We start from the raw sequence: 20,627 nt of genomic DNA on the forward strand, positions 1-20,627 counted from the left end.
CCCAGAAATGGAAAAACTGATCCTCAAATTCATATGGAATCACAAGTTGCCCTGAAAACCCAGTACAATAATGAAAACAAATAATGTTGGAGGACTCACACATCCAGATTGGAGAACTTATTACAAAGCAACTGTAGTACAAACAGTGTGAGGCTGGAATAAAGAAAGCTACACAGACAAATGGAATAGAATCAAGAGTTCAGAGGTAAACTCATAAATCTACACCAACTGATTTTTTACAGTTCACTAAAGAACATTTTTACAATTTTACCATTAATTATGGTCCAGTGTTCACAATAGAATTCCACTAATTCTAATTCACAATAGAATTAATTATAGTCCACTGTTCACAATAATCTTATGTTGGTTTGCTTCAATTTTTTTCAGTAACACAAACACAACCTAAAATTTTCCTCTCTAAGCACATTGAAGTATACAATTCTATGATGACAATTGCATTAACAATGATGTGCTAGCATCACCAGCATCTGTTACAAAAACTTTATGATCAACCCAAACAGAACTCTATACAACTGATGCATTGACTCCCGATTCCCTACTGTTGCCCTGGCTCCTATGACCTTATATTCTAGTTTCTGACTCTATTAATTTTCTATAATTATTTCATGTCAGAGATATCAGATGTTTCCTTTTGTGTATGGCTTATTTCAATCAACATGACCTTCAAAATTCATCCGTGTTGCCATATGTATCAGACTTACTTCTTTTTACAGATGAGCAATATTCCATTGTGTGTATATAACACATTTTATTTATCCATTCATTAGTTGATGCACACTTGGTTTTCTTCCATATAAAGGCAACTGTGAATAATGTCACTATGAACATTGCTGTGCAAATATCTGTCCGAGTTCCTGCTTTCATTCTTTGTGGTATATAGCTAGAAACAGGATTGCAGGCTTATATGGTAATTCTATCCCAAATGATATCAGGAAACACCAAACTGTCTTCCACAGTGGGTACACTATGACAGATTCCCATTAACAATTAATGTGTTACTGTTTTGCAACATACTCTTCAGCACATGTAATTTTTCATTGTTTTAATAGTCATCATCCTAATGGTTAAGAAATTGTATGTCATTGTGGTTTGATGTGCATTTCCCTAGTAGCTAATGATGTTGAGTATCTTTTCATTTGCTTTTGGTCATTTGTATATATTCTTTGGATAGGTGTCTATTCAAGTCATTTGAGATTTTTAAATGGGTTGTTAGTCTTTTTATTGTTATATTGTAGTATTTTAAAGTATTCTGGACATTAAAATCTTATTTGATATATGGTCCCAAAATTTTCTACCATCGAAGAGATCTTCTTTTTACTTTCATGGTAAAGTCCTTGGAGAGCACAATTTTTAATTTTATTTAATGAGGTTCCATTTATATATTTTTTCTTCTTTTACTTGTGTGTTAGGTGTAATGTCTAAGAAACCATTGTTTAATGCAAAGTCCTAAATATACTTCCCTCTATTTGTTTCTAAGAACTTTATCATCCTAGTTCTTATGTTCATGATTTTGATCCATTTTGAGTTGAATTTTGTATATAGTGTGAAGTAAGAAATAATCTAAATTCTTTTGCACATGGAGACCATGTTTTCCCAGCATCTTTTGTTGAAGAGACTATTCTTTCCCCATTGAGTGGAAGGGGCACCTTATGAAAAATCAGTTGACCCAAAATCAGTTGATTTCAGAAATCTAACTTCAATTCCATTGCTCTAAAGGTCAGTGCTTATGCCATGACCATGTTAGTTTGATTACTAAGGAATTTAATAAATTTTAAGATTGGGAAGGGTGAGTCCTTCAACTTCATTCATCTCTTTCATGATGGCTTTAGTATTCAGGTCACCCTACCCTTTAATATAAATTTGATGATTGGATTTTCCTTTTCTGCAAATAAGCTGTGGGAATTATGGTGGGTATTGCATTGATTTCAGTAAATACCTTTGGCTAGAATTGACATTTTAACTATTTAGTCTTTTAATACATGAACCTGGAATTTATTTAGGTCTGCTTTGATTTTTTTCAGCAATATCTTGTAATGTTCTCTGCGCAAGATCTTAACATCTGTTTCAGTTTGCTAAAGTTGCTGGAATGTAACATACCAGAAAGGCAGTGACTTTTAAAAAGTGTATTTCTTAAGTTACAAGTTACAATTCTAAGGCTTTGAAAACATCTAAATTAGGGCACCAAGAAGAGGATACCTTCTTGGAGAAAAGTCTGCTGGTTTTCAGGTTCCTCTTTCACATGAGAATGCACATGACTATTTCTGCTGATCCTTCTCACCCAAATGTCTCTGCGGAAGTTTTCTTTCCTCTCAGCTTTTTTTTGGCTCTCAGATCTCTACAAACTGTCTCTCCCTTAAAGGACTCCAGCAAGCTGATTAAAACCTACCTTGAATGGGTGGGATCACATTTCCATGGACACAACCTAATCAGAAGTATCCAACCAGGCAGGCCATGATGGCTCAGCAGGCAGAGTTCTTGCCTGCTGTGCTGGAGACCTGGGTTCAATTCCCAGTGCCTACCTATGCAAAAAAAAAAAAAAAAAAAGGTTCCCAACCAACACGAGGTCTGCCCCACAAGACTGGAACTAAAAGAGCATGGGCTTTTCTGGAGTACATAACAAATTTATACCAGAATTTTCTGGACCCTAAAAAGAAATGTTCTTTCTATATGTAAAATATATTCATTCCATCATAATATTACAAAGGCCTTAAATCATGTCAGTAACAAAATTAAGTACAAAGTCTTATTGAAATCAGTTACAGGGTGGTTTGTCCTAAGGCAAAATTCCCCTCTGGCTGTGGACTTCTGAAACTTAGGATGGATTTTCTGCTTCCAATAAACAAAGGAGGGATGGTCATAGGACAAACATTCCCATTTTCATTAGGAGAAATTGGAAGGAAAACAAGGATGAAAGTTCCCAAACACTTCCAAAAACATTCAGGGTAAACTCAATTGCATTTCAAGTCTGAAAGCTTTGAATAGAGAGATGTTTTATGCTCAGAGGCAGTCCCACCCTATCCAAGGACCTATCCAGTGGCCCCACTCTCCCTAAATTTTGGGGAGACCACCATGTCCTCAGCTCCTCCCTCTCCAAGCATCAGGGTGGCACCTGCACTCTCTGCCATGTCTAGGGCATACTCTCAACTCCTTCAGAATAGTGTGGTTGTGGCTAGGCTCTCCCAAATCCCCAGGGGATGTGCCCCACCCTCTTTGAGGCCTGGAGCAGCTGCATTCATCTTGAACAATGGGGCCAAAGACCTACATCCAGAAAACTCCAGGTCAAATACCCTCTTATATGTGAATCGGAAGGTCTGCTCTCTTGGCTTGAGGTTTCTTTGCTCCAGACCTCTGCAACCATGATTCTGCCTTTTAAGTTGTTTTTCCTTTAATCTGTTCCTCTTATGTCCCTTTTAGTACAGAATGGCAGTGGTTCTCTTTATTCAAATCATGCAAACAACTTGTCAGTTTAGCAAGCAGCATATAGGGATCCCAACCATCAGGCAATAGGTCTATCTACATATCATTTCTGGATAACTCCATCTCTAAGTCTGGCTCATCCTAAAATGGATGACAGTTTCTGTGTCTGGTAAAATCCTCACATAGGGCACTCACTACTGTGGTTTGACCTTCTGGAAGCCCAGGATTTTCCCAGATATCAATCACATCAACACTACTGGTTTTTGCATGTTGGCCTTGCACCTACCATATTGCTGACCTTATTACTTCCAGTAGTTTCAATATGTAGTTTTCAAGATTTTCTGTATATAGAATTATGTTATCTTCTAATAGGAAAACTTTACTTTTCCTTTCTAATTTGAATGCCTGTCATTTCTTTCACTTGCCTAATTGCCCCAGCTAGAATTTCCGGTATAATGTTGGATAACAGTGATCCTACTTATCTTTTTCCTGATTGATGGACTGTAAACATATCTTAGAGAATAATAACTCCAAGGAAGCAAAAACTTCTAAATGCAGTATTTCAGAGATAACACTACTGTCATTCACTCATGCACCTATATTTGAAGCATAGTTCTGAACCATGTCTCATAGAATACTGAATTAAATATGCTACATGCTTTTAAACACAGTTTTCCATGGGGATACCTCTATGAACATCATTCACAAATATGCCTCTGTTAAAACAGAATTTAAACATGTCTTACAGAAGAATTGAAGTCCATGAACCATGCACTTACAAGCACAATGCATCAGAGGTAACATTAAATCATTCAATAAAGAAAATACCTCTGTTCTAAACAAAGTTTAGTCATGTCTTACAGAAAACTGATTTATAAACTAAATTTTTCTAAAGAGAATATTGCAAGGAAAATGAACTGCCCATTCACTCCTGCACCTAGTTCTGGTAAGAAAAGAGATTAAACATATATCACAGAAGAATGAAGGCTATGATATGTAGACTTCTAAACAGTGCATCATAAAGATAGCCTTATGGCAATTCAGAAAAGCAGTTATTTATGTTAAGCAAGAGTTGAAATATGTATCACATTTGTATTATGACCATGAACCACAAAATCTAAGTCAAGTACTTTTCAGAGAAAGACTATGCTATTCAATCATGCACTCAGACAAGAGAAGCATGTAGTTAAACTTTTCTCTCCAAAGAATCAAATCCATGAGCCTCATACTACTAAGCACTGTGTTTCATGGAGAATATACTATGGTTATTTACCCAAGCACCTCACAGTTAAACAGAGAGTTAAAACATGCCCTGCGGAAGTATGAACTTTATAAACCCCGCTTATAAACACAATGTTTCTAGGTTTAACCTATACACATTCCCACATACACCTAGTTCTGTTACAAAGTTTTAAAATGTCTCATAGAAGAGTGATATCCATGAATCAGAGACTTTCTAAACACAATTTGACACATATCTAACACTATTCTCATCCACTGAGGCAATGTTAAACACAGAGTTAAAGCACCCCTCACAGAAGAATGAAGTACATGAACCACAGAAATCCAAACACACATTTCACAAAGGTTACACTGCGTTTTTTCACTTATATATCTACCTCTGTTAAACACAGCCTTAAAACATGTCTCCCAGAAGAATGGGCCCCGAGAACTTCACACCTGTAAAGACAGTGTTTTGCTCACTCAATCACTAATCCAGGTCTTTAAACACAGAGTTCAAATACATCTCATGGAGAAATGCACTCCAGGACCCACACACTTATGATATCAGTTTCACAGAGATTAAATACTTTGGCCATTTGCTCACGCATCTCACTCTGTAAAACAGTGTTATGCCATGTCTCCAGAAAGATGGTGGCAGGTATCACGCATTCCTAAACAAACTATGTCATAGCAAAAACAGTGTAGTCAGTCATCACGCTCCTATCTCTGTTATACAGGGTGTGAATGTATCTCTCAGAATAAAGATCGTGAAATATACACACCCAAACAAAATGAAAAATAACTACACTAATTGTTCCAGTTTCCTTGCTACTCAAGCAAACACCATGCAATGGGTCAGCTTAAACAAGGGAATTTATTAACTCATGGTTTTCAGGCTAACAGAACATCCAAATGAAGCCATCACCAAGGCAATGGTTTCTTCCCGAAGACTGTCATTCTGGGGCTGCCTGCTGCCAATCTTTGGTCCTTTGAGCTCCAGTGACATGGCAATGCACATGGTAGCAGCTCATTCCTCCCCTGGAGTCCACTGAATTTTAGCTTCTTGCTGCTTCCTGTGGGTTTTCTCTAGCTGTATGCATTTTATTCCATTTATAAAGGATCTAGCAATAGCATTAAGACCTATCTGGATTGAGTTGGACTACAACTTAACTGAAGTAACCTCATCAAATATTTTTACTTACAATGGGTTGTAAGAAATGGATCAAGTTTAAGAACATGTTTTCCTGAGGTATCTAGACCTCCAAATGATCCTATTCACTCACTCATGCATTTAACTATTTTAAAAACAGAGTTGAACTATGTCTCATAGAAAATGAAATTCATTTAGCTCACACTATCAAACTCAAACACACAGTGCTCTTAGACACATTGTTTAAACACGTTTAAAAAGAATTTTCTGTACATGTCTTTCTGCACACATTTCTAAATAAAGTGCTTCATGGAGGTAACATGACCATTCACGCATGCACTGAGCAGTGTTAAACATAGTATTGGATCCCATAGAAGAATGACATCCATGAACCACACACTGTAAACATAGCATTTCACAGAAATAGTATTGTAACCATTCATTCATATATTACCTCTGCTAAAAACACAGTGAACATCTCTCACAGACTTAACTCCATGAGCCAAATAATTCTACGAACAATGTTTTCGGTAACAAACTCCCCATTCACTCTGTTAAGAAAACAGATGAAGGATGTATCACAAAAGAATGAATTCCATGAACAACACACATACACATAACAGCACACATACATATAACAACACATGTACACATACACATAACAACACACATAAACACAAAAATTTCCTGTGATAACACTGAGCTCATTTACAAAGTCACTTGGTTGTTAAGTGCAAAGTTGAAATACGTCTTACAGAATAACGATGACCATGGAACACAGCACATAAACAGAGACAAAACTATGATCATTCAATTTTATATCCAACTCTGTAAAACACAGATGTTAAAGAGTCCTCAAGAAACATTAAGCGCACATACCTCATTCTTCTAAACATAGTGTTTCACAGAGATAATGCTATTTTTATGCACTCATGAACCTTGCTCTGCTAAACACAGTGTTAAAACATGCATTGCAGAACTATGAACTTCATAACCCACACGAGTATAAATACAGAGTTACTAAGATTTAAAACTATACTCTTGGGTGCGCCACAGTGTCTCAGCAGGCAGAGTTCTCGCCTGCCATGCCAGAGACCCAGGTTTGATTTCCCAGTGCCTGCCCATGTAAAAAAAACTATACTCTTTTCTGCAGATATCAAATTATGCTAAAGACAGAGTTAAAATGTATCACAGAAAAATAATGAGCAAGAACCACACATTTACAAATATAGTGTTTCATAAAGTAATACTAAATCTCATTCACTCACACATCATCTCTGTTAAACAACAAATTTACATATGTCTCCGAGAAAAGTGAACTTCATGACCCACATTCTTCTCCTGTTTTGAGAGAAAATAATATGCTCACTTGGGAAAGCATTTAGCTCTGTTAAACATACTGTAGAAATATGTCTTTCTTAAGAATGATGGCTATAAACCACACAATTGTAATAACTGTTTCAAAGACAAAGTACTATGGCCATTCACTCAAGCAACTCAATAAGTTAAGCATAGAGTTGAAAGATATTTTAAAGAACAAAGATTTTGAAAACCACACAGATCAAAATTTTGTATTTCATACAGAAAGCACTGTTATCATTTATAAACCTAGCACTTCCTTAAATAAACATTATTTTTAGGACAATCTTTTTATTATGAAAAAAATTAGCAAGAAAGGACAGGGTTCCCATACAACCCTGCAGACAATTTCCGACATCATTTTTTTATTAGAGCAATTGTAGGTTTACAGAAAATACAGAGTTCCCACACATCCTCCCTACACAGGAAGTATTCCCCGTTATTAACATCTGAGTTAGAATGGCACCTAATTATAATAATTATCAAAATCATTTGTGTGCAGCCTCAATGTCCATCTTTCTCTGGCTAAGTCACTTGCCTCCACACTGACTCGTGGACTAATTAATAAGCAGCTTTCCAGCCCTGGGGCATAAAATCTCTCAGACTCAGACATGTCTCTGTGGCCACTAGCCACACAACCCTCACACCTCACCATAATGACACAGCTGGTCCCAAATGTTAACCATCCTCATCACCCTTGAACCCCCTGTCATTATCACATGCATTTTCTTTATACTGACCAATCCTTGACTCCCATAGGAAACCTCCATCCCTGGACCACAAAAGGCCAAAGCACACAGGTCCCTCCTGCTCTTCTAGTGTGGTGCCCACCTGTGGGAGAGTTACCTGAGCAGAACAAATTTTCCATGAACCTCTCAGGGTACCCCCTTTCTCTCTGGGACCTGTGTATAACAAACCATCCTTTCTTGTGCTTTATGGCCTCAGTTTCCCATTGTATCATGCCTGACTACCACCTGGACACAAATTTAAAATCCGGCTTTATTCATTTGAAGCCAGTGCACAGCAAGCCTGGTACGTAGGTCAGAAATATGGCAAATGAGGAAAATTGCATTTTGACTGACCTATAAATCAGGGCCCTCCAGAGGATATGATGCCACTCTTATCTCCGGAAAATGAGACAATTAGCTATTATCACTATAGACTCTAGTCAATCTATCCACTTTCTCACTCACTCCCACACAGCTGGGGAAGTGCCAGAGGCGGTGGCTGGGAGATATCTTCCCGTCCGACCATAGACACAGTCTATAAAATCTCTCACAGCCATGGGACAGATCACCTATATACAGCCACAGAGATCCAAGCCAACAGGGACTCACAGCAGATCTCAAGCTATGGAGGGCAGAGGTGAAATACAAAAGAGCAGCATAGAAGGGCTCCCAAAAGGAGAACTATAGAGAGAACCACAGAATCTTCCCCCTAAGCAACAAGCAGGCAGATTAACCTGTCTGAATCCACTGTTTGAGGACCCAGAGGACAGGGGGTTTCTGGGAGGGATTAAGAGCCTGAGAAAATGTGAACTGAGACTATAATTCCAGCCATACGCTGTGGTGCCAATTCCACACTCTTGAGTGAAAAAACAGTGGGTGGCTGCACCCTGGGGTGCTCTGGGAATCCTTTGTCACAAACACAGAGAGGAACACAGCACAACATTGAGCCATATTCTGGCTGGTGAAGTGAGAGAACGGGAGTCCCACAGTTCCAGCTCTGCCCAGTCAGACACTCTGGGCTGTCGGAGGTAAATAGCTTCTGATAATGATTAATTAACCAAAGACCTCCATCTGCAGGGCGTGATAGAAACTGCAGAGGGAGACATCAGGGCTCTTCAGAGCCTCTCATAGAGGCACAGTGCAGCTGCTTTACAGCCAAGCACTAGTACCAGGCCCCATTTTGGCTAAGAAGTAAAGATGACCCAACAGGGAAAGCAGTGCCCTAATACAAACCAGACAACAATTAAATCCTGGACAAGAGAGAGAAATTGACCTTCAGAATAGACACACCAAGATAATCAGATGATCAGATCTCAGCAAAACATATCAGGGCACACTAAAAGTCAAGAAGAAATGGCACAATAAAAATAACAAATAAGGACTTCCTGGAAGATGGCGGCTTAGTAAGACGCGCGGATCTTAGTTTCTTCTCCAGGACACCTACTAGGGGAGTAGAAACGATACAGAAAGCGCCCAAAGCCACAACAGAGATAAAAAAGACAGCGTACCCCATCCTGGAACGGCTGGCTGGCTGAGAGAAGCAGCTCGGGTGAGATCGCCGAGGCGCGCGGGCCTTACCGGGCGGGGTGGCAAGCGGCCGGAGTTACTCCCTTCCCCCTTCCCGGGCCGGCTGGGAGAATTGGAGAGGTGGTCCCCTGAAACAAAGACGGCTGGCGCCCACACCACGCGCAGCCCCGGGACAAACTGAGAGAATTGGATCGGAAACCCCCAGGCCGCGGAGAACGGTGACCCCGTGACTCCCGGGGAACGTGCACTCTCTCGGGCGGGCCGCTGCCGCTGGCGCCCTCCCGCCACGCTTGTTGCCCAGGGCCGACTAGGAAATTCGGACGGGCTCTTTCCCTGGCTGCGGCAACCAGCAACCCTCCCTGCATTCGGACCCCGGGCCAGCTCAAGCCGTTTCGGCTAGCGAACCCCCAGGACGGCGAGAGTTTTCCAAAGTTTAAGGTCCCACAGCACCTTTTACTGGTGGGACCCGCAGACAAACGGGTGCCACGAGCGCCACCTACTGGGCAGGATAAGAAAAACAGAACCCAGAGATTTCACAGAAAAATATTACAACCTTGCTGGGTCCAACACCAAGAGAAATCTGAATAAATGCCCAGACGCCAGCAGCAGAAGATAACTGTCCACGCTCAAAAGATTGAGAATATGGCTCAGTCAAAGGAACAAACCAATAGCTCAAATGAGACACAAGAGCTGAGACAACTAATGCTGAATATACGAACAGAAATGGAAAACCTCTTCAAAAATGAAATCGATAAATTGAGGGAGGACATGAAGAGGACATGGGCTGAACATAAAGAAGAAATAGAAAAACTGAAAAAACAAATCGCAGAACTTATGGAAGTGAAGGATAAAGTAGCAAACATAGAAAAAATAATGGATAGCTACAATGATAGATTTAAAGAGACAGAAGATAGAATTAGTGATTTGGAGGATGGAACATCTGAATTCCAAAAAGAAACAGAAACTATAGGGAAAAGAATGGAAAAATTTGAACAGGGTATCAGGGAACTCAAGGACAATATGAACCGCACAAATATACGTGTTGTGGGTGTCCCAGAAGGAGAAGAGAAGGGAAAAGGAGGAGAAAAACTAATGGAAGAAATTATCACTGAAAATTTCCCAACTCTTATGAAAGACCTAAAATTACAGATCCAAGAAGTGCAGCGCACCCCAAAGAGATTAGACCCAAATAGGCGTTCTCCAAGACACTTACTAGTTAGAATGTCAGAGGTCAAAGAGAAAGAGAAGATCTTGAAAGCAGCAAGAGAAAAACAATCCATTACATACAAGGGAAACCCAATAAGATTTTGTGTAGATTTCTCAGCAGAAACCATGGAAGCTAGAAGACAGTGGGATGATATATTTAAAATACTAAAAGAGAAAAACTGCCAACCAAGACTCCTATATCCAGCAAAATTATCCTTCAAAAATGAGGGAGAAATTAAAACATTCTCAGACAAAAAGTCACTGAAAGAATTTGTGACCAAGAGACCAGCTCTGCAAGAAATACTAAAGGGAGCACTAGAGTCAGATACAAAAAGACAGAAGAGAGAGATATGGAAAAGAGTGTAGAAAGAAGGAAAATCAGATATGATATATATAATACAAAAGGCAAAATGTTAGAGGAAAATATTATCCAAACAGTAATAACACTAAATGTCAATGGACTGAATTCCCCAATCAAAAGACATAGATTGGCAGAATGGATTAAAAAACAGGATCCTTCTATATGCTGTCTACAGGAAACACATCTTAGACCCAAAGATAAACATAGGTTGAAAGTGAAAGGTTGGGAAAAGATATTTCATGCAAATAACACCCAGAAAAGAGCAGGAGTGGCTATACTAATATCCAACAAATTAGACTTCAAATGTAAAACAGTTAAAAGAGACAAAGAAGGACACTATATACTAATAAAAGGAAAAATTAAACAAGAAGACATAACAATCATAAATATTTACGCACCGAATCAGAATGCCCCAAAATACGTGAGGAATATACTGCAAACATTGAAAAGGGAAATAGACTCATATACCATAATAGTTGGAGACTTCAACTCACCACTCTCATCAAGGGACAGAACATCTAGACAGAGGATCAACAAAGAAATAGAGAATCTGAATATTACTATAAATGAACTAGACTTAATAGACATTTATAGGACATTACATCCCACAACAGCAGGATACACCTTTTTCTCAAGTGCTCATGGATCATTCTCAAAGATAGACCATATGCTGGGTCACAAAGCAAGTCTTAACAAATTTAAAAAGATTGAAATCTTACACAACACTTTCTCAGACCATAAAGGAATGATGTTGGAAATCAATAATAGGCAGAGTGCCAGAAAATTCACAAATACGTGGAGGCTCAACAACACACTCCTAAACAACGACTGGGTCAAAGAAGAAATTGCAAGAGAAATTAGCAAATACCTCGAGGCGAATGAAAATGAAAACACAACATATCAAAACTTATGGGACGCAGCAAAGGCAGTGCTAAGAGGGAAATTTATTGCTCTAAATGCCTATATCAGAAAAGCAGAAAAGGCAAAAATTCAGGAATTAACTATCCATTTGGAAGAACTGGAGAAAGAACAGCAAGCTAACCCCAAAGCAAGCAAAAGGAAAGAAATAACAAAGATTAGAGCACAAATAAATGAAAACAATAGAGAAAATCAATAAGGCCAGAAGTTGGTTCTATGAGAAAATCAATAAGATCGATGGGCCCTTAGCAAGATTGACAAAAAGAAGAAGAGAGAGGATGCAAATAAATAAGATCAGAAATGGAAGAGGAGACATAACTACTGACCTCACAGAAATAAAGGAGGTAATAACAGGATACTATGAACAACTTTACGCTAATAAATACAACAATTTAGAGGAAATGGATGGGTTCCTGGAAAGACATGAACAACCAACTTTGACTCAAGAAGACATAGATGACCTCAACAAACCAATCACAAGTAAAGAAATTGAATTAGTCATTCAAAAGCTTCCTAAAAAGAAAAGTCCAGGACCAGATGGCTTCACATGTGAATTCTACCAAACGTTCCAGAAAGAATTAGTACCAATTCTCTTCAAACTCTTCAAAAAAATCGAAGTGGAGGGAAAACTACCTAATTCATTCTATGAAGCCAACATCACCCTCATACCAAAACCAGGCAAAGATATTACAAAAAAAGAAAACTACAGACCAATCTCTCTAATGAATACAGATGCAAAAATCCTCAATAAAATTCTAGCAAATCGTATCCAACAGCACATTAAAAGAATTATACATCATGACCAAGTAGGATTCATCCCAGGTATGCAAGGATGGTTCAACATAAGAAAATCAATTAATGTAATACACCATATCAACAAATCAAAGCAGAAAAATCACATGATCATCTCAATTGATGCAGAGAAGGCATTCGACAAGATTCAACATCCTTTCCTGTTGAAAACACTTCAAAAGATAGGAATACAAGGGAACTTCCTTAAAATGATAGAGGGAATATATGAAAAACCCACAGCTAATATCATCCTCAATGGGGAAAAATTGAAAACTTTCCCCCTAAGATCAGGAACAAGACAAGGATGTCCACTATCACCACTATTATTCAACATGGTGTTGGAGGTTCTAGCCAGAGCAATTAGACAAGAAAAAGAAATACAAGGCATCAAAATTGGAAAGGAAGAAGTAAAACTATCACTGTTTGCAGACGATATGATACTATACGTCGAAAACCCGGAAAAATCCACAACAAAACTACTAGAGCTAATAAATGAGTACAGCAAAGTAGCAGGTTACAAGATCAACATTCAAAAATCTGTAGCATTTCTATACACTAGTAATGAACAAGCTGAGGGGGAAATCAAGAAACGAATCCCATTTACAATTGCAACTAAAAGAATAAAATACCTAGGAATAAATTTAACTAAAGAGACAAAAAACCTATATAAAGAAAACTACAAAAAACTGCTAAAAGAAATCACAGAAGACCTAAATAGATGGAAGGGCATACCGTGTTCATGGATTGGAAGACTAAATATAGTTAAGATGTCAATCCTACCTAAATTGGTTTACAGATTCAATGCAATACCAATCAAAATCCCAACAACTTATTTTTCAGAAATAGAAAAACCAATAAGCAAATTTATCTGGAAGGGCAGGGTGCCCCGAATTGCTAAAAACATCTTGAGGAAAAAAAACGAAGCTGGAGGTCTCGCGCTGCCTGACTTTAAGGCATATTATGAAGCCACAGTGGTCAAAACAGCATGGTATTGGCATAAAGATAGATATATCGACCAATGGAATCGAATAGAGTGCTCAGATATAGACCCTCTCATCTATGGACATTTGATCTTTGATAAGGCAGTCAAGCCAACTCACCTGGGACAGAGCAATCTCTTCAATAAATGGTGCCTAGAGAACTGGATATCCATATGCAAAAGAATGAAAGAAGACCCATCTCTCACACCCTATACAAAAGTTAACTCAAAATGGATCAAAGATCTAAACATTAGGTCTAAGACCATAAAACAGTTAGAGGAAAATGTTGGGAGATATCTTATGGATCTTACAACTGGAGGCGGTTTTATGGACCTTAAACCTAAAGCAAGAGCACTGAAGAAGGAAATAAATAAATGGGAACTCCTCAAAATTAAACACTTTTGTGCATCAAAGAACTTCATCAAGAAAGTAGAAAGACAGCCTTCACAATGGGAGACAATATTTGGAAATGATATATCAGATAAAGGTCTAGTATCCAGAATTTATAAAGAGATTGTTCATCTCAACAACAAAAAGACAGCCAACCCAATTACAAAATGGGAAAAAGACTTGAACAGACACCTCTCAGAAGAGGAAATACGGATGGCCAAGAGGCACATGAAGAGATGCTCAATGTCCTTGGCCATTAGAGAAATGCAAATCAAAACCACAATGAGATATCATCTCACACCCACCAGAATGGCCATTATCAACAAAACAGAAAATGACAAGTGCTGGAGAGGATGCGGAGAAAGAGGCACACTTATCCACTGTTGGTGGGAATGTCAAAGGGTGCAACCACTGTGGAAGGCAGTTTGGCGGTTCCTCAAAAAGCTGAATATAGAACTGCCATACGACCCAGCAATACCATTGCTAGGTATCTACTCAAAGGACTTAAGGGCAAAGACACAAACGAACATTTGCACACCAATGTTTATAGCAGCATTATTTACAATTGCAAAGAGATGGAAACAGCCAAAATCTCCATCAACAGAAGAGTGGCTAAACAAACTGTGGTATATACATACGATGGAATATTATGCAGCTTTAAGACAAGATAAACTTATGAACCATGTAATAACATGGATGGACCTAGAGAATATTATGCTGAGTGAATCCAGCCAAAAACTAAAGGACAAATACTGTATGGTCCCACTGATGTGAACGGACATTCGAGAATAAACTTGAAATATGTCATTGGTAACAGAGTTCAGCAGGAGTTAGAAACAGGGTAAGACAATGGGTAATTGAAGCTGAAGGGATACAGACTGTGCAACAGGACTAGATACAAAAACTCAAAAAATGGACAGCACAATAATACCTAATTGTAAAGTAATCATGTTAAAACACTGAATGAAGCTGCATCTGAGCTATAGGTTTTTGTTTTGTTTTTTGTTGTTTTGTTTTGATTTTACTATTATTACTTTTATTTTTTTCTCTATATTAACATTCTATATCTTTTTCGGTTATGTTGCTAGTTCTTCTAAACCAATGCAAATGTACTAAGAAATGATGATCATGCATCTATGTGATGATGTTAAGAATTAATGATTGCATGTGTAGAATGGTATGATCTCTAAATGTTGGGTTAATTTCTTTTTTTCCGTTAATTAAAAAAAAAAAAAAAAAAGAGAAGGGATAATTGGAGATGAAGGGATACAGACTGTACAACGGGACTGGATATAAAAACTCAGAAATGGACAGCACAATACTACCCAATTGTAATGCAATTATGTTAAAACACTGAATGAAGCTGCATGTGAGGTATAGGTTTTTTGTTTTTGTTTTTTTTGTTTTTTTTCTTTCTATTATTGTTTTAATTCTTATTCTGTTGTCTTTTTATTTCTTTTTCTAAATCCATGCAAATGTACTAAGAAATGATGAATATGCAACTATGTGATGTTATTAAGAATTACTGATTGTACATGTAGATTGGAATGATTTCTAATTGTTTTGTTAATTCTTTTTTAATTAATAAAAAAAAAATCAAAAAAAAATAACAAATAAAAAGGTCAGAGGCAACACAGAATCTGGAACAATTAAATCAAAGATGTTCAAACAAGTCTCCTGAATCTATACAAAGAAATGAAGGAAAATATGCATAAAGAGATAAAGGATATTAAGGAGATACTAGAAAAAAAGAAGATACTAGAAAAGCACAAAGAAGAATTTGAAAGAGTGCATAGAAAAATAGCAGATGTTATGGAAATAAAAGACACTGAAGATGAAATTAAAAATATACTGGAGACACAGCAGATTTGAAAAGGGAGAGAAAAGAATCACTGAGATGGAAGACAGAGCAACCACATTTGAACCAACAAAAAACAAATGGAGAAAAAAAGGAAAACAATTCAAACAGGGTCTCAGGGAAATGACTGTCAACACAAAGCATGCAGATATACACTCAATGGATGTCCCAGAAGGAGTAGAGAAGGCAAAAGGGCCAGGAGCAATATTCAAAGAAATAATGGCTGAAATTTTCCTGACTCTTATGAAAGACACAAATATACAAATCCAAGAAGCTCAACATACTCCAGAGAGAATAAATCTGAATAGGCCCACTCCAAGACACAGACTAATCAGACTATCAAATGCCAGAGAGAAGGACAAAATTCTGATAGCAGCAAGAGAAAACTGATTTACTTCATACAAGGAAAGTGAAATAAGACCAAAGTGCTGATATCGCATCAGACACCACGGGTGTGAGAATACAGTGATATCATATATTTAAGATACTGAAAGAGAAAAATTGCCAGTCAAGAATTCTCTATACAGCAAAGCTGTCCTTCAAAAATTGAGGGAGAGTTTAAAATATTTACAGATAAACAGATAAGAAGCTGAGGAGTTTGCTACTAAGAGATCAGCCCTTCAATAAATACTAAAAGGAGTTCTTCTAGCTGAAAAGAAAAGACAGGAGAAAAAGGCCTAGAGATGGGTACAGAATTGAAGGCTTTTAGTAACTGTAGCTAAATGAACAAGAAAGAGAAAAAAACCTCCCCAATTAAAAGATACAGATTGGCAGAATTGATTTAAAAATATGATCCATCATTACATAATGATATAGCTTTCGCAATGTGACTGTGTGGTTGTGAAAACCTTGTGCCTGGTGTTCCTTTTATCTACCTTATTGGCAGACTAGTAAAACATTAAAAATAAATAATAGGGGCGGGCCATGGTGGCTCAGCAGGTAAGAGTGCTTGCCTGCCATGCCCGAGGACCTGGGTTCGATTCCCAGTGCCTGCCCATGTAAAAAATAAATAAATAAATAAATAAATACATAAATAATAGGGGGAACAAATGTTAAATTAAATTTAGTAGACTGAAATGCTAGTGATCGATGAAAGGGAGGGGTAAGGGGTATGGTATGTATGAATTTTTTTCTGTTTTCTTTTTCTGAATTGATACAAATGTTCTAAGAAATGATCATGATGATGAATATACAACTATGTGATGATGTGAATTTCTGATTATATATGTAGAATGGAATGATCATATGGTAAGAATGTTTGTGTTTGTTGTTCTGTTTAAAAAAATTTTAATTAATTTAAAAAATATGATCCATCTATATGCTGTGTACAAGAAACTCATTTTAGATGCAAAGTTACAAATAGGCTAAAAGTGAATGGGTGAAAAAAGATATTCCATGAGAGCAGTAATCAAAGAAAAAAAAAAGCTGGGATAGCTATACTAACATCAGAAAAAATATAGTTTAAAAGCAAAATTGTAGTGCCTGCCCATGAGAAAAAAATATATATATATAAAGCAAAACTGTCACAAGAGAAAACTGTTACATGGACACCACATATTAAAAAAAGTACAATTCATAAGAAGAAATAACAATCATAAGCATTCATGCCATTATCAAGGTGTACCAAAAAACATGCAGCAAAAATTGGTGAAACTAAAGGGAGAAATAGACGACTCTATTTCTAGATAAAATAGATGACTCTATTTCTGCTAAAAGTAAGAGACTTCAACACCCACTATCTTTAAGAGATAGAACATCTAAACAGAGGATCAATAAAGAAACAGAGACACTAAACGATATGATAAATTAACTAGACCTAACAGACATACATAGACATTGCATACCAAAACAGCAGGATATACATTCTTCTCAAGTGCCCCTGGAATAATCTCCTGGATAGACAATATGCAGGGGGCACAAAACAGGTCCTAATAAATTTAAAAAGACTGAAATTATACTAAGCATTTTCTTCATTAATCAATAGCCACCAAAGGACCAGAGCTTTCACAAATATATGGAGCTTAGACAACACAGTGTTACACAATCAGTGGGTTGAAGAAGAACTTGCAAGATGCATCAGTAAATATCTTGAGATAAATTAAAATGAGAGCACAATGTATCAAAATCTATGGTATATAATGAAGGCAGTGCTGAGAGGGAAATTCATAGCCCAATTGTGAACAATAAAAAAGAAGAAAGAGCTAAAGCCAAAGACCTGACTGAATTGGTAAAACTAGAGAAAGAGCAGCTAACTAATCTCAAAACAAGCAGAAGGACCAAAAAAGCAAAGATTTCAGCAGAAATTAGTGCAATGAGGAATAAAAAATGATAGAGTCATTAAAACCAAAAGTTGCTTCTTTGAGAACATCAATAAAATCGACAAACATTTAGCAAGACTGAGAAGGAAAAATGAGAGAAGGTACAAATAAAATCAGAAATGAAAGGAAGACATTATTATGAACCCCAAAGAAAAATTTTAAAAAGTCCTAAGGGGGTTACCATGAACAACTGTGTGTCAACAAACTAGACAACTTAGATTAAATGGACTACTTTATAGAAACAGACAAACAACAAACACTGACTAAAGTAGAAAGAGAAGACCTCAACAAACTGATCAGAAGCAATTGATTAAATCATCAAAAATCTACCAACATAGAAAAGGCCAGGAACAGACAAATTCATAGGTGAATTTTATCAAGCATTATAAGAGGAATTAATACCAATCCTGCTTAAACTCTTCCAAAAAAAATTGAAGAAGAGGGAACACTACATAAATCATTCTATTAAGCAAAGTTCGCCTTAATACCAAAACCATACAAAAATACTACAAGAAAAGAAATCTTTAGACCAATCTCTCTAATAAACATAGATGCAAAAATCCTCAAAAAGTATTTGCAAATAGAATTCAACAGCATAGTAAAAGAATTATACACCATGACCAAGCAGTTTGTATTCCAGATATGCAAAGTTTGCACAATACAAGAAAATCGATTAATGTAATACAACACCTTAACCAATCAAATGGGAAGAACCACATAATTATATTTGAAACTTTTAACTTCTTTCAGTCTTTATCTCCAAATACTAAAATGATACCTTCAGTTGTTAACATAAAAGGAAATTTTTGTGCTACATCGAAGCCCTTGCTCCTCTCAAAGGCATTTTGAGCGGATAATTATCGACAGGGACATTTTCCTCATTAGGGGTGAGCAAAATGTAGACCAAGGGAGGAAGCCTTACCAAGACTAATTATACACAATGAATTTTATAGAACACAAAATTGGACCCTGACAGCTCAGCAGGGAAAACCAATGTACTTTACCTGAGAGGTGAGATACCATTCTCTTTTGTCTCCTCTAAGGAGTAGTTAACCTTTATATCAACAATAAGTGCCAGTGCCAGGGAACAAAGAAGAAATCCACTGAATGTATATGTGTTCATTAATTTCAAATCAGATCAGTAGAATGGATATACAGGAATTAATTTGCTCCATTCTAACCAGGTATGCATATTGGACCTCAAATTACACCACATTAGTATTTAAAATGGACTTTTTATTTGATATTCTTCACGATCCTATGCAAAATGTGCTATGGTAATTTTAAGAATGCTGTATAGGACACACATGAATCCATTGATATTCCCCTAAACTCCTTAATAGCATCCAGGACAGCCCAGCATCCTGAAAATTTTGCATAACATGAAATATCTATGGGCACATAGTTGAAATGTATATAAGTAAAATTATGTCTAGAGTGAGTTTTAACTTTTATTTTTATCTTTAAATGTATGAGGGATGGACAGACTGGAGGCACCATTACCTTTCAGCATGAGAGACCTTACTTGCAAAGGGAAGATTATTCAATAGATGGAAAATGTAAGTCCTTCGACACTGTATTTCTTCGATAGACCTGTCTTTCTATGATTATGAGCATTAGAAAGTACAGGAACAGCATGGATATTTTATAAAATGGATGCCTTTATATACGTGAATTTTTCTATAGATAGGTTTATATTTACTATCAGATTCTGGTTTATATTTACTATCAGATTCTCTTATCAGTCCCTTTCCAAAATAGGTTCTGTGCAAGTAATACAGAAATATCATTCCTAAGTGTAAAGCAGAGCTAAAAACCAATGTTTTAGATTTGTTTCTTGTAACTGTGAGATTTATTCATAAGAAATGCTGGAACAGATGTTGGATTTAATGTTTAAACATTTTGGAGATTCTCTGAGGTTATCAATTTCTCATATGCTTGTTGTATCCATTTTTATAGAAATCCATGAGTCTCAACTGGCTATCTCAAAGAAATAAAACAACATTTGGTTGAAAGCACATAGAGAAAAAGTAAAAAGAGGAAATCCTAATGGAACACTCAAACAGCACTGTACACATTTCAAAAGGAAACTTAGATTGTCTTTCACAATTGGTGAATCTGTAACAATTTACTAAAGCTAACGTTTGCGTAAACATAAACTTTCATGCTTTATCTTTCTTATCAAAGATAAATAGTCTACTGTAGCACTATCTAGTATTTTCCCCCTTTTTATGGTGATATGGAAACATACTGAAAAGCACATTAAACAAAAATCCAGTTCAAAGAATTATTGGGAGGCAAATACAAAATAACCAAATCCCATGTCTAGAAATAGGACCTTTCCAAGGAACACTCCCACCTCAACACCCATTGATTCT

General features: G+C 36.9%; 1 protein-coding gene and 1 long non-coding RNA gene across 2 annotated transcripts in view; one reads left to right on the forward strand and one right to left on the reverse strand.

Moving 5' to 3' along the window:
• The window catches only part of LOC143688604 (uncharacterized), a 130,689-nt gene that overhangs the window by 79,473 nt on the left and 30,589 nt on the right, over positions 1-20,627 (reverse strand). The gene's annotated exons all lie outside the window — the stretch shown is intronic.
• The window catches only part of SPIDR (scaffold protein involved in DNA repair), a 757,458-nt gene continuing 756,555 nt past the window's right edge, over positions 19,725-20,627 (forward strand). The window contains exon 1 of the mRNA XM_077166724.1: positions 19,725-19,808. Coding sequence (XP_077022839.1) covers positions 19,800-19,808 — 9 coding nt within the window. The 5' untranslated portion in view covers positions 19,725-19,799. The remainder of the gene's footprint in view (positions 19,809-20,627) is intronic.

The sequence above is a fragment of the Tamandua tetradactyla genome, chromosome 6, assembly GCF_023851605.1.
Source record: "Tamandua tetradactyla isolate mTamTet1 chromosome 6, mTamTet1.pri, whole genome shotgun sequence".
Classification (NCBI taxonomy): domain Eukaryota; kingdom Metazoa; phylum Chordata; class Mammalia; order Pilosa; family Myrmecophagidae; genus Tamandua; species Tamandua tetradactyla.